This window comes from Armigeres subalbatus, chromosome 1 (genome assembly GCF_024139115.2).
Source record: "Armigeres subalbatus isolate Guangzhou_Male chromosome 1, GZ_Asu_2, whole genome shotgun sequence".
Lineage (NCBI taxonomy): Eukaryota > Metazoa > Arthropoda > Insecta > Diptera > Culicidae > Armigeres > Armigeres subalbatus.
In genome coordinates, this window is record NC_085139.1 from 163,062,960 (window position 1) to 163,078,622 (window position 15,663).

Genomic DNA, 15,663 nt, shown 5'->3' on the forward strand with positions numbered 1-15,663 from the left:
TTTAATCTTTGACATTCGATGCATGATTTAACGAAATGACCTACCTCTCGAATTTCGGAGTTGACCAGTTGTAGTCTTAATAGACTGGTATCTCGGCTGGGCTCTCCATGTGATACACAATACTAGCAGACGACTCAAGCTATGTTGCTCACTAGGTCACTGCGGCCTGGGTTTGTATTGTGATCATACCGATACATTATTCTTTCTATCTACAGTCTGTCAATTATAAACCGAACAAATAATGGAAGCTCAACATGTACATAGATGTTTTCTGAATAAGTAGTTAACATGTAAATTTAATTATTAGTTACTTGGAGCCGACATTCAATACCTAATAGTAGTCTATGTTGACAACGGGTGGTACTGTTGCCATTTCCAAGTAACAATTTCGAATAAAGATGTAATGATATCATTCTGGTAGGGTAGTTTCAAAATAGATTAATTTAAGTACTATTGTATTAAATGGACACATTGAAGAGCTTCCCTTATTTTAACACGGTTGAGTATCGGATGTTTGTCAATACGTCGTCGAGTTAATTGTATCCTATCAGTCACAGTAATGTCATATGTTAAAGTTTCAGTAGTCTAATAGTGATCATTATACAAAATTTCTGTCCAGTTGTTCCGTAATTGCTTTTTTTTTTTGTCAAGTTCTATTCCCTTTTCTAATATTCAAACCTTTATTATTTATTAAAATAATGAGGTCTAAAGTTCAGTTATTCAGATTCAGGGTATACAATATTCAATATAATAGTGGATGAACGCATCATATGGTCTATCCTCATTTCCGTAAGTGGTCAAGTTATTAGTCTTGTAGCAATAATAGTGGTACTAGTTATTCTCTATCTTGTGAGTGCAATGGTCTCAATTAACTATTCTAAACAGAACTCTGTCTCTTGTCTTTCTGTCCACCGATGGTCATGTATTTATTTTCGTTTTTTATTATTTATTTGATATCTTTAAATTTCAGTCATTTATTTTACTATCGGTCATTTATTTTATTATAAGGTAAAGGTCATCGAATTTGTCTTAATACGAGAAACACTAAGTCATGTCCCCTATATATCCGCTAATTTTTCTAACTAACCTAATAGAAGGAAAAGAGAAACAGTTTTTTTTTTGCGTTGATCCATGCAGCTAGAAGAGAGACTAAAATAAAAAGATTATCGAGAAGATATAATGGATACATTCACTATCTCCAATGCCAAATTAGTAAATCTACAAATTCTACTTTTCACTACTAAAATTCTACTTCAGCTATACGGGTACAAAATGAATTATTGTTAGCTACTACTACAAGTATAAATAGATGTATGCTATTTGGATAAGCGTTTGTTTCAGGGTCTTGTTAGTATTAGAGTTATGTTAGTTAGACCCCTACTGAGCCCTGCCGGCACCTCCAAATTTACCAATGGGCAGTTGTTGTTAGATCGTGCGACACTAACCATTAGTTAACTTGGAGGCATGGTACCTCAAGTGTTTGGTATAACTGTTGACCTTATTTAAGTAAGATGTGATAAAAGTTTCTCTACGGAGCTTATTTTCAAACCATTACCATTAAAATAACGATATTTGTGAAGGAGAAAAATGGAAAAATATCTCAATTTTTTATTTTAGTGTTGAACTTAACCTTTGTTTGAAAAAAGCACTCTATTAAACAACAAAAATAAAAATAAAATAAAAATCTTTTTAAGACACTTGAAATATCAACGTCAAGCCCCTTATCCATGGACAGGGAAATGACCTACCTCTCGAATTATAGACAAATTTCTAATACTAACTTTCTAGTATCGCAAACTCCTGGATATGGCCTTGTTACTTTTAGTACAGTTCCAGTGGTGATTTCCAGCATTGAAATCTTCGTCTATGAAGAAACTAAATGGTGCGAATGTCGCAACGTCCTTTGGTCCTTTGTAGCTTTTGTTGGTTAAAAGCACCAGTTTAGCGTACTGAGGGTTGTGGATTCGAGTCCCATCGAAGGAAAGTGCTGGTTACCTTTAATACATTTTTTAAATCAATTAAAAGTATATGTTTATTATTTCCAAATTTCAACCACTAACTGAGTTTCTTCTCTAAACGAGTTTTTTTTTCTCTCCAATTGGCATGTTGCCATATACGGAAGACTACTCAGTTGGCTGTTAATTTAATTTAAGTGAACTCAATTAACTTTGACATTTTTACCATAGTGTCTACATATTGAGAGGTAAGATATCACATACAGATCGGAGAGAGGAATTAGAGTGGGGAAGATAGGCAAAACTCAGAACAGGGCTTAATTATTGAAATTATTGAGCCAATTCTGTTTAGGGCTGTAGGTCGTTTGACCTAACAGTCGTTTGGCATAATTGTAACATATTAAATATCAAGAAATTTGCAACTTCATCATAGGAGACTGATGCTTTGTTTTAAACATGAAACTAGTAACCGCGACAATTATTCTTTTTTAATGCATTAGGGTGCCAATGAAAATGACATTTTCGAATTTCAAAAAACTACATTGCTCACAAGTTTCATTACTCCAAAATATGTCCCCATGCTAAATTTTAGAGCAATCGGACATGATTTAGGGGTGCCTAACATTCATCAGTTTAGAAATTTTACCCATTAAAATTTTCCCAAGGGGAACCAAAGGAAAAATCGAAAATCGAATTTTTGTTTTTAATGCCAAATGAAAATGTCCCCTATGCGAAATTTGAGCTAAATCGGACATGATTTAGGGGAGTTCAAAAGTAATCAAAAGTAAAAACATTATTTTTTTTCTCACAAGGGAAAAATAATTTGTTTCTTTTTGATGCCAAAGGACCGAAAATGCATGAAACTTTGAGAACCAATTATTTTGAAAAAAAATCGACTATTTTGGGACTTTCAAAAAATTTCTTATGGCGAAAACAATTTTTCATCGAATTTAAAAACCGGACGTTATGCAAACATTTCCTAAGCCCTAAAATATGCCCCTATGCAAAATTTGAGCTCCATCGAACATGATTTAGGGGGATTGTATGTCATACCCCAGAAACCCATTGCCCAGAAAGTGATTCCCCAGAAATTAATTCCCCTGAATGCACTACTCCCCAGAAAATCATTCCCCAGAATACCACAATCCCCAGAAAGACATTCCCCAGAATGCCCCTATCCCCCGAAAGACATTTCCCAGAAAGCCTCCATCCCCCGAAAGACATTCCCCAGAATGTCCTAATCCCCAGAATACCATACCCCAGAATGCACCATTTCCTAGCTTAGACTAAATACTTCATAATTGCTTCGTAATCCCGGGCAAATGCGTATTTTTAAAGAAGGAGTCATCTACACTTTTGCCTTATTCCGGGCAAATGCATACTTTTAAAGAAGGAGTCATCTACTCTTTTGCTTCATCCCGGGCAAATTCGTATTTTAAAGAAGGAGTCATTTAATCTTCTGACTTTTTTCCTGGCAAATGCATACTTTTGAAGAAGTAGTTATCTACTCGTTTGCCCTTTTCCGGGCAAACGCATACTTTTAAAGAAGAAGTCATCTGCTCTTTTGCATTATCCCGGGCAAATGCGTACTTTTAAAGAAGGAGTCGTCTACTCTTTTGCATTATCCCGGGCAAATGCGTACTTTCGAAAAATGAGTGATTTACTCTTTTACCTTTTCCGGGCAAATGGATACTTTTGAAGAAGTAGTTATCTACTCATTTGCCTTTTTCCGGGCAAACGCATACTTTTAAAGAAGGAGTCATCTACTCTTTTGTCTTATTCCAGGTAAATACATACTTCTAAAAATGGAAATCATATATTCTTACGACCCATTGCATTTCATACGATTATGCCAAGTGGGCATTATGCCAAACAGCTTTATGCCAAACGGCATTATGCCAAATGGCATTATACCATATGGGCTTCCCCCAATATGAACAACGAGTATAATGGATTATATGCGCCTTCGTATTATATGTGAGCCCTAACAAACATATCAAATGGGCTCCATTCAGGGCAAATGCGTGCTTTAAAATAAGGCAGCATATGTCGTTTTGCCTTATTTCGGGCAAATGCGTACTTCAATATGAGTATTTTTGCATAGAAATATAGTATCTAGTATTTTTAATTTATAGAAATGACAGCGAAAAACATAGTTTTTTAGACTGATACCTTTTTCTGGGAAACGGGTCTTTCAGGGTTTTTGGTTTCTGGGCAATGAATCATTCGGGTTTTTTTTCTGGGGATGGGTCACTCTGGGGATTTCTTTTCGGGAAATGGTGCATTCTGGGAATATCATTCTGGAGAATTGGTCGTTCTGGGAAATGGAATTCTGGGAAATACCATTCTGGGGAACTGATTCTGGGGATTGGTATTCTGGGCATTGACATACAACCTTTAGGGGTGTTCAAAATCTTGCTATCAAAATTGTGTTTTGATGTGTTTTGAATTCATGCGGTACTGCGTAAAAATAAACCTCAGTGTAATAAACATTGCCTAGCAATCTGTTAATTTTCTCCGTAAATCTGATCTCAAAAGTTTTTAGTTAAAAAAATTCAAAACTTTGATAACAAGATTTTGAGCACCCTTAAATCATGTCCGATGGAGCTCAAATTTAGCATAGGGGCATATTTTAGGGCTTAGGAAATGTTTGCGTAACGTCCGGTTTTAAATTCGATAAAAAATTGTTTTCGCCATAAGAAATATTTCCGAAGTCCCAGAACAGTCGATTTTTTCAAAAAATCAATTCTCAAAGCATTTTGCATAAAAACCTTGTGAGAAAACAAAAAAAATATCGTTTTGACTTTTGATTAATTTTCAGCACCCTAAATCATCGATTTAGCTCAAATTTTGCATAGGGGGATATTTTTGGCTACGAAAACGTTTACGTATCGTCCGATGAAAAAAATGTCACCGTCTTATTTTTTTTTAAATGTTCTAAAAAAATCGATTTAAAATTTTTTTTGAGGTTGCATCAGATCTTGACGTTTCATGCATTTTTTGAGTAATTTGGCATTAAAAACAAAAATTCAATTTTCGACTTTTCCTTTGGTCCCTCCTGAGATGATTTTCATGGGTAAAAATTTCAAAACTTTGATGAATTTTAGGCACCCATAAATCATGTCCGATTGAGCTCAAATTTTGCATGGGGTCATATTTTGGGGTAATGAAACTTGTGAGTAATGTCGTTTCTTGAAATTCAAAAATGTAATTTTCATTGGCACCCTGTTACATCCTGGAGGTCGAGGTGGTCGAGACACATGACGGGTAATGAGACTCACAGGTGTAACGAATAACAAATTAAAACGTAGACTTTATTTACACTAAAATACTACATGATAAAGACGCGACACGTTTACGGCAAGGCGGGTACAAAGCTTATAGAAAAAACGAATTACAATTGCCTGCTTTTGTGCATCAGGCGAAGGCAGATTCAACTGCCGTCGGTGAGCGAGCAGTGTGAAGAGAGGATGCTGAATTCAGTGGTTCTCAACACACCCTATAATGGATACACTATGCTCAGGGAGTCGAGAATGTCTTCCACCCGAAAACATCTTCGGATTGGCAATCATACGCCTTTGCTCGCAAGGCTTCTGGAGCCCCACCTTGCCATTACCAAACTGAAATTTTATCATTAAAGAGAGTGACAATGAAGTAGAACCAAATTATCCCTCCTACAAAGTAATAATCTCCACATTAAAATGTATACGTTGCTCAAAAACTACCCTGACCCATCTTACCCCGTGACCCATCTTGCCCCACCTTATGTCAAACCTGCGTAAAAAAAAGTTGTCTTGAAAGGGTTAAGCCAAACGATTACGCCAGTGGACTTTAGGCCAAACGGTGTTATGCCAAACGGCGTTAGGCCAAACGTGGCATAATCCTATTTAGACCAGTGAAATCATAGAGTTGACAATTCCTGTACTAAGCTGTAAATCGAAGTCCTGATTGTGTTGGCATCTTACCTTCCACACAGCATCCAATGACATATTTGAGTCCAAGAAGATTGCACCCGCTACGGATTCAAAAACATCCCCTAATGCTTTTGGCACTTCGACGTCTTCTGCTTCGTCGCATTCATCCTCGGAAATCAGATAGTACTGCAAAACAGAACGGGTTGAAGAACAATTTTCTACTATTTGATCATCAAAACAAAATTTACCTCTTCGCTGATGCTGTGGCCATTGTCCTGCTGTATCCGTACAAATCGATCAATCACGTCGTTGAGACCCGGCGAAAGATGCCGAAAATATTTGTGAAAATCATGCCTCACGGCAAGCGAAGCGAATATAGTATTGTTAACCAAGGCTGATCGCAAATCCGTCAGTGCTCCGGGAGAGTGCTGCCTTGGATCTTCGTAAAGATGTCTAGTTATTAGATAGTCCAGAACGGCGTCACCAAGGAACTCCAATCGCTGGTAGCAGTCCGTTAGTCGATTCGGGCAGTACGACGCATGCGTCATTGCTTGGAGCAGGTATGAACGATCTTCGAAATGATACCCCAACGAGTTTTCAAAGGCGTAGTACCCATCTAGAAGGTGCTCGAGAGTTTGCTTTGGGTTCGGTGCATACATCAAGAGGGGAGACTTTGGAGGTATCCAATATCCGTAAACGGATTGCATAACAGTGCCATCCTTTTCATAGCTTTTGGAACTACCTGGAACTTTTGGGTGGTTCTCGTCGTAAGGAACTTCGTACACTGGCAAAACTCTGATACCCAGCCAGGCCATCAGCAGGAGCGCACCCCGTGGTCCACATTCGATTAAGTAAGCCCCTATGAGGGCTTCAACGCAATCCGCCACCGATTTGTCCGGTATACTGTGTTGCGTCACGAGATTGTAGGGGATGAAACACGCAAAGTAGTCGGAATTTTTGATGAACTCATCGTTCCTCGTTTCCAACTGATGTATTTGTCTCATTGATTCGCCGTCTTCATTGTCGGACTAAATGGGTAGAAGTTTATTCGATCAATGCATAACGCGTTTAGGTAAAAAATGTCATTCTTTAAACCTTTTCGCATCGATAATGTACATTCCCCGTTAGAGAAACATGAGATGCGAAAAGATTCAGATTTAACAGTTTGAAAAGAATCATACTCACATCATCCAGCAATCCCAGAGCTAGGGCACGCTCTTTGACTAGCCTACAAATTTGTTCACTCGAAAGCTGCTTTATGTCTGGCAGATCTGCTAAATTCCAATGGCAAGCGGGTATCTGGTGCGAAAATATCGGTAAAACTAGCAAACTACCACGCATATATAGTTTCGTCTAACTTACCTTAGCGTCGATTAGGGCTTGCTCCAACTCTTTCGGCACGTAATAACAGGGTGGTAGCCAGTTGTCATGTGGCTCGAACTTTGTGGCGATCATACTCTCTCCCAGAACTTTCCGCCGGCCCAGCCGATAGAGGTTCAAGTTGGACACTTGCTTCGAACGCAAGTGGCTGAGCTTTCCCTCGTGAACATTCTCGTACGTGCAATAGAGATACGTGGTTATGGCATATTTTAAGAAGGAATCTCCTATGGTTTCCAGCCGTTCTAAATTAATGCCATCGTTGGCGTTGGACATTGTCAATGCTTGGAGGATTATGCTGGGACTCGGCCCAGGATGATTGTTTAAATTCGGTTGATAGTCAAAGCTAAATTCATCGGAATTTTCGTTCGAATGGTTGAGATTAGCCGTTGATAAAGTTAGATCTATTGTTTTTTCCTTAGTGTCAACAGGGTGAGGAGTTTTTTCACTTTTGGCGAATGGGTTTTTAATATCCAATACTATTGTCTTATGGCCGGTTTTGTCTATAGTTAACATGTTTTCATCATTAAATCTATCGAATATATCACCAGATCCTAGTACGGTAAAAGTTTCCGGAAAGTACGGTTTATTCAGTTCATAAAACCCATCGAGATTCATGTATTTAGTACCATCAACATTTGTTATAACGTAGTAATCGATTTTCTCTCTAGATGCGAATGGAAATAGCTCATAAATATCCCGATAATTTGTGGATTTAGTTCTAGCACTGCTTGATTTACGAAGAATATTATCAACAGTTAGAGGTTCATCACATTTTACAAGCGTACCTCCACTTTTAATGCAATCCTTGAACTCACTGGTAGATTTTTTAAACTGTTCTTCGTGAAATTTGATATTCCGTTCTAATTCACTTCCCCTAGTGCAATCAAATCCGCAGCTCACGTTCTTTGAATTTTGATACAGCTGCTCATTGATGTTCGTGCTGTTGATAATGTCACGCTGTTTCTGCCGTTTCAAGATATCATCTGCTGATTCGATAGCTTCGGCTACGTTGTCCGATTTGAATTCGATTTTCAATCCATAGTTATGATCTAAATCACTGTCGCCACTGCCGATATCGTAATCGTCATCCGACGCGTATGAACCTTCGGAGTCGGTGTAATAGCGTAGATCGGTTGATTGGTCTTTGTTCCCGACTTCCCAAGAAGTTGGTGACCCATAGCGAATGTTTGCTGTAGAGTAAAACAGAAGTAAAATACTCTTTAATTAAGACTAAGTACAAAACACGTGTAGAAGGAATATAAATACACTACATTAAGTGTTGCTTACAACATTAAAAAATTATACACACTTACTTCTATTTCTAGAGCATAAATCCACATTGGACGGAAGACCCCAATTTTCACCATCTATTTCATCTTCAATGGTTTCCGCCATTTCGTTGGACCACGTGCCAATTTGGAAACCTTCGGCTTTTAATTTTTTATCGGCTTCTTCCAGTAAGTCGTTTGCCGTTTTCTCACCTTCTTCAGTGTCGTTCTCTCTTTTCTTATCACCATCATCCAGAGAAGTCTCTTCGCCTCCCTTGTCCGCACTGCCTGTTTCCAATTCAACCGGAAGTTTTTCGATTTCATCAGCCTCTTCAGATATGTTTTCTACTGCTGCTGCTGCTGTCTGCTGGACAAGACTGATTTTAGCTTCTCTTGACTTTCGCAGCACATCGGCCAAACTCCAACCAAAGTTCAAAATTGGCCACTCGAAGCTTTCGTTTGCAATATCCGCAGTACCCAGGCCAAGATCACGAGCCACCTCTTTGCGTATCTCATCGGCTAACAGTAGGGCATTGATCCGGTAGAGTATACACGGCAAACAAACTGCAGCCCGCCACAACGAGGCTGGAAACGGATGAATAGTGCACAACTCGGGAATGAGAATTTGCTTCTGTTCGAGATTTTCCCTTTTAGCACGTTTGGTTTCCTCTGAGCTGGTAGGAAGTGCCACGCCCTTTCGATTTACATATCTGGAAAAAAAGTCTTATTATGCAACATACATGTGGTACTATTCAGATATGACGTGTATACGCTTTATTATTTTGTTTGCATCTAATTAACGTTCAACATTTTCGTGGTTTCCAAGTTTTGCCTTGTATTTCGCTTTTTTATTAATTAATTATTCATTTATATGAAACACTAGTGAACCCGGCAGACGTTGTCCTGCATAGTAGGCGTAAATGCCCATACAAAATTTCCATACGAATCTTAATTTTAGTATTTCACGATTTACTTAACCTTATTTGTCACCAGAATTTTCGCATGAGGAAATATCATATAAACCCGTCGGAAACGATAATAAGAATATCTGCTGAAGTAATGAAGAAAATCCATCGAGCCGTTTTCGAGTTATGCGGATACGAACACAGACCATATCATTTTTATATATATACTAGTCGACTCGGCAGACGTTGTCCTGCATAGTAGGCGAAAATGCGCGTTCTGAACTACGCATGCAAAATGCCCATACGATTCCTTATTTTAGCTTTTCATGGTTTAGTCAACTTTACCCGTGATTTTAGCATGAAAAAATATCATATAAACCCGTCGGAAACTATAACGAATGTTTCTGCTGAAGAAATGAAAAAAATCCATCCAGCCGTTTTCGAGTTATGCGGATACGAACACAGACCATTTCATTTTTATATATAAGAAGAAGAAGAAGAAGAAGAAGAAGATAGAAAGATAGATTATATCAAACTACAAAATTACTTAATTTTAAATTACTGCATAATAAAATGTATGTATGTAGTTAGATAAAATATTAGAGAGGTCGACATAGCACTTTAGGGAGATAAAACATGAATCAAAATCAAATGAGCACAGTGAACCAAAATTGAAAACGGTGAATGGCGCAGATGCTTGAACCACGTGTTGTACCGAGTGTACAAATAACAATCCAAGTCATCCAAGTTTCCTTGCGCCTTTATAGATATGATAACTGTTTTGACATTCAGATGTCACAGCAAGTACCAGTCGTGAAATGTCCCACAAAAGATGCGCTGAAGGTAGCGGAATGGACTTGAGATGCATAGAACGTGATGCAATTCTGGACATTAGGCATATCCAATGTGAAACAGTTAAGAACATCACTCGAACAGTGAATGCGTATAAACAAAACGAAGAATACTTTCGAGCTTATGTAGCAAAGTAACTCAAAAAAGCTTTTTTTTTTGTGTATAGCAATAAATTAAAACTTTTTGTTTTGTTTAGAGAGACGAGGAGGAAGCAGCTGCGCCGACTTGGAGAAAGATTCCTGCTTGTTTTGGGCTTATTTTTGCTGTATCATTTATTTTTTGGAGGTCCTGCTATCGGAAGTTACCCGGAACCTTCATGGTTTGCATTTGCTATCGGAAAAATCTTAGGAATCGAAGACCGAATATATTACTGATCGACCAAAAGATGATTTATCACTTATCATGTTTCCGAATCAACAGCTTCCTTCCATCTATTCTTGTTCATGTTCGATTCATTTATTATTTGATTATGTTAGCGTAAATGAGAATACGCATCAAGTTTTGTTGATGCCCCAAACCCGATTCAAATGTGAACAAGTACCTATATAACTGAATATCTTACATTGTTGTGTTGAATTGTGGACTATGTCGATTGATTGATGACATGTTGGCTGGTTGGGCAAGCGTTTTTCATCTTCAAGTTTTTCGATACGTAGCTTTTACGACATATGAAGTTATTCAGTACCAGTTGTTGCATTAATGAAATAAATTTCACAAATTTAAAGCTTTTATGATTATTATTATTTATCAGACTAAGGCCGGAGTGACCTGTGCTGCACATAAAAGTCTTCTCCATTCAGCTCGGTCCATGGCTGCACTTCGCCAGCCACGCAGTCTGCGGTGAGTCCGCAAATCGTCCTCCACCTGATCGATCCACCTTGCCCGCTGTGCACCTCGCCTTCTTGTTCCCGTCGGATCATTGTTGTTCGGAATCGGTCCAAAGAAAGACTATTTTTTCTGCAGCAGTCTTGTGATCAGCTCAAAACTGTAATATTGAGTTTTATTATGTTTTTTTGTTATTTAACAGGGCATACAAACTCACAAGTAATAGTTTCCTTATTTTCCGTGGAATCTGACCAATGCAACAAACAACACCAACTTTCCGGCGCTAGTCCTATTACAAATTAATTTAATTAATTTCCTCTTTAAACTTTGTTGCTTTACTTACTATCTAATCTACGAGTCTGCTTTACTCGCTTCTCCCCTACTGAGTTTAACTCCGCTTTGGCTGTTTGATCTGTGTTTTAGTATTAAGTATTCATTTATTTATACTTTCAAATATTTTCGATCCAAACTCACCACTCTTCAAATAAAGATCGTAATCCGAAACTACAATTTACTAATAATTTCTCCTTCCACTTGTCCGTTAAATGAATACGCTGCCAAACTTTTCACTTCAAACGTTCTATTTTCGTTCACCTTCTTTATTAATTCTACGTAAACAAATCCAACGACATCGCGCCTTATTGACTGGTTGAACATGTTTCTCACCGTTTGGGTAGCGCTCACTGTTCACGATTGAGTGAGCGTATTGAGTGAGTACAGTACCAGCCCGCTATGTCAACACTCCCCAGCCCGTAACTCCGATAGCCGTTTTCCGGATAATTCGGAATTTCCATCAACATCTTCTAATACCACCAAGTTAATAACTTCACGCCGGAATACCTACTGGTTCTCACATCCGCTTGCCGCACCTTGCCATCCGTTGCTTCGATTACCTTCTCCACAACACCTCGGATCCAGGCCTTCCGATTTTGTCCATTAACCACGTAAACAAGATCACTGACTTTTAACGGCCTTCGCTCTTCACACCATTTCGTTCGCCGATTGATCCCCGGCAGGTACTCCTTGTACCATCGCTGCCACATTCTGTCCGCCAAGTACTGCGAACGCCGGTACACATCTCGCAACGCGTCAGCTAACTGGAACGGTCCATCCATTTGCAGGTCTTCCACGACGACCGCCCCGCGCAGAAAGTGGTTTGGGGTAATCGCCTCTTGCCCATCTAATTCCTGCGACATGTAGGTGAGAGGACGAGTATTAATCATGTCCTCTGCCTCGGAGAGAGTCGTTTGCAACACCTCGTCCGTTAATTTCCGCCCATCGTCAAAAACCTTCAACGCCTCCTTCACCGATCGCACCATCCTTTCCCAGACGCCACCCATATGGGGGGTTCCGGGAGGGTTGAAGCTCCACTTCGTGGTGGAACACACGACGGCTTCGGAACATTCCTCGTCGATCTTCCTCGCAACTTTGCTGATCTCCTTACTGGCTCCTTGAAAGTTCGTCCCGTTATCCGAAACGAACTCCTGTGGCATTCCGCGTTTGCACACGAACCGTCGAATCGCCATCAAGCAAGATTGCGTCGACAGGCTATGCACTACTTCGAGGTGAACCGCTCGAACTGCCAAACAGGTGAACAACGCCACCCACCGCTTCTCGCTCCGACGGCCGACCGTCACCGTAACGGGCCCAAGATAGTCTACACCGACCGCACTAAATGGCCGTAGGTGTGGGGTTACACGCTGCACAGGAAGCGGAGCCATCTGCGGGACTTGCGGTAGACACCGATGTACCTTGCACCAGACACATTCAGCAACCACCTTCCGTATCACTACACGAAGCTTCGGGATATGGAATCTTTGTCGCAGCTCGTTGAACACCGTCTCTTTGTTCGCATGGCCAAATGATTCGTGATAACTTTGGATAAGCAGCTCCGTTATCCTGTGGTTTCTTGGCAGAATAATCGGACACCTTTTATCGTACGGCATGTACGCGGCTTGCTTCAGCCGCCCATCTACTCGCATTACTCCCACTTCATCCAACGTCGGCTTCATCTGGTACAGCGTGTTTGTCCGCTTCAATAATTGAGGATGCATTGTATTCTTCACAAGATTCTTCTGCAACGTATGCAACTCATCCGGGAAACCTTCTCTCTGCGCTTGCTTCCAAAGCACCTCCTCTGCTTGCTGGAACTCGCTCTGCTGGAACGGTTGTTGGACCGACTTCATCGCTGCCTTCATTGTGTTCGGATACCTATCAGAAGCCTTCAATGTCCAGATAGGTTCTCCCCTAGATTTTCGCCGGCAATTTCCGACGAATCGTAGAACGGCAGCCGTTATTCGTACTAACTTCTTCCAGCGGTTGGTAACTCTCACGTCGATCGCTGGACCACTGTCATTTCCATCGTGGAAAAGGAAACGTGCCTTCATTTCCTCGGCCGTGTTCGCAGACGGGACGTTCGGTACCGGCCACGTATTCTCCGCCTCATATAGAAAATCAGGTCCCCTGAACCACTGGCTATCGGATGCCAGGGGAGGTCCTTCACCCCACTTCGTCATGACGTCCGCAATATTCATCCGGGTCGGTACCCAGCGCCAATCTGCCACGCTTGTACCTTCAAGTATCTCACCAATCTTGAACGCCACTGCTTGTTTATATTTGTGCTGTTCCGATCTTATCCAGCTGAGCACTGTTTGGGAATCTGTCCACAGGAATTGCCGACGCACAGTAAGCGAATGGTTCGTCTTTACAGTTGTCAAGAGTTTTGAGCCGAGAACTGCCGCCATCAGTTCCAGTCTCGGAACCGATTGTAGCTTCAACGGCGCCACTTTTGATCTGGCCATCACCAGAGAACACTTAACGTGATCGCCCACCGCTACTCGAAAATATGCCGCCGCTCCGTACGCGCACTCACTGGCGTCGGTGAAAACATGCAGCTCAATCGATTGGAGAGAAGAAGAATAGAGATCTCCGAAATACCTTCTGGGTATACGCAGCGTTTCAACTGCTGGCAGCAGGCTCATCCAACGTCGCCAACTTTTTAAACATTCGCCGTCGATTTGTTCGTCCCAGTCACAGCCAGCTCTCCATAGCTCCTGCACAAGTATCTTCCCGTGGACCGTGAACGGGGCCAACAATCCGAGCGGGTCGAAGAATCCCATGACGCAGCTCAAGACGACTCGCTTTGTGGGGACCTTTTCACCTCGCAAATACTCCTTTACGCTTTCTCTGTGCTCGGTGGAGAACGAAAATATGTCCTGCTTCGGGTTCCATATTATACCGAGCACCCTCTCGTTGCCAGACTCCTTGTCCTGGTTAAAATGAACCGCCTGATCCACTTTCTGTTCTCCGAGCCTCCGGAGGAACTTTGACGAATTCGAGACCCAGTTCCGGATATCGAAACCGCCCTTCGAGTGGACGTATTTAACTTCTTCCGCCCGGCGAATCGCCTCCTCCTCCGTGTCGACACTATCGTAGTAATCGTCTACGTAGTGCTTCTAAGATCGCTTCTGCCGCCTCTGGAAACTCCGCCGCAAACTCCAGCGCGTTCTTGTTCTTGATGAACTGCGCTGAGCTCGGCGAACACGTTGACCCAAATGTGGCTACGTCCATCACGTAGACTTTGGGTGCTTCTCCTTCCACCGCTCGAAACAGAAAACGCTGGGCTGATTTGTCCTCCTTTCTGATTTTGATTTGGTGGTACATTTCTTTGATGTCCCCACCAAAGCCGACTCGCCGCTCTCGGAACCGGTTGATCACTGCTGGTAGCGATGCCAACATATCGGGCCCTTTCATCAGCTGCGAGTTTAAAGAAATTCCTTTCACGGACGCACGACCGTCCCACACTAGACGAACTTTCCCTTTCATCGGGTTTACGACGACGTCCAGCGGAATATACCACACCTTGCTCGGATTAGCGTTGTTAAGTTCCTCCGTCGTCGCCTGGTGTGCATATCCCTTTTCCTGATACTCCATGATTTGCCTACGCACGGTTTCTCGAAGCGTAGGGTTTTTATTCAGTCGGTTATCCAACTGCTTGCACCGACGCAGTGCCATCGGATAGCTGTCCGGAAACTGCGGATTATCGGATTTCCACAACAGTCCGGTTTCAAAGCGCTCTCCCACTCGTACAGTTGTTGTCTCCAGAATGTCTCTGGCTCTCCTGTCTTCTGCGGACTCCTTCAGTCTACAGATCACCGACTCCTCCAGCGCGTATTGTCGTTTGATCAGATCATGTATCTGTTCATTCGAAATTTCGTCGTGGTAGCCAACCATATGCGCGTCGGACGATTTTGCTCCACGCCTTGGGCCGTATATAGTCCATCCCAATGGCGACTTTACCGCTATGGGCTCTCCAGGTTCACCTAGTCTAGCGTCGATCGGCGCCATCGTATGAATATTGTTCAGTCCGATCAAGATTCTCGGCCGGTTCCTCCGGTACGATGTGACTGGTAGACCGCGGAGATGCTCGTACCGGTGTACCATCTCCCGAGCATCTAGTGACTGCTCTGGCAGCGCTAATTCTCCTACAGTGCACACCTCGTTCATCAACAATTGCTGCGTTGCTCCGACCGCAGAAATCTTTAAGCTGATTCTCCTCGAGTCC

At 41.5% G+C, this 15,663-nt stretch overlaps 1 protein-coding gene across 4 annotated transcripts in view; it reads right to left on the reverse strand.

Annotated features, from left to right (window-relative positions):
• Nucleotides 1-15,663, reverse strand: part of LOC134205454 (endoribonuclease Dcr-1) — a 194,522-nt gene that overhangs the window by 136,888 nt on the left and 41,971 nt on the right. For all 4 annotated transcript variants that reach the window (XM_062680708.1, XM_062680709.1, XM_062680710.1 and 1 more), the window contains 5 exons: nt 8,563-9,227; nt 7,232-8,439; nt 7,055-7,168; nt 6,118-6,897; nt 5,921-6,055 (listed from right to left, as the gene is read on the reverse strand). In XM_062680708.1, coding sequence (XP_062536692.1) covers nt 5,921-6,055; nt 6,118-6,897; nt 7,055-7,168; nt 7,232-8,439; nt 8,563-9,227 — 2,902 coding nt within the window. The remainder of the gene's footprint in view (nt 1-5,920; nt 6,056-6,117; nt 6,898-7,054; nt 7,169-7,231; nt 8,440-8,562; nt 9,228-15,663) is intronic.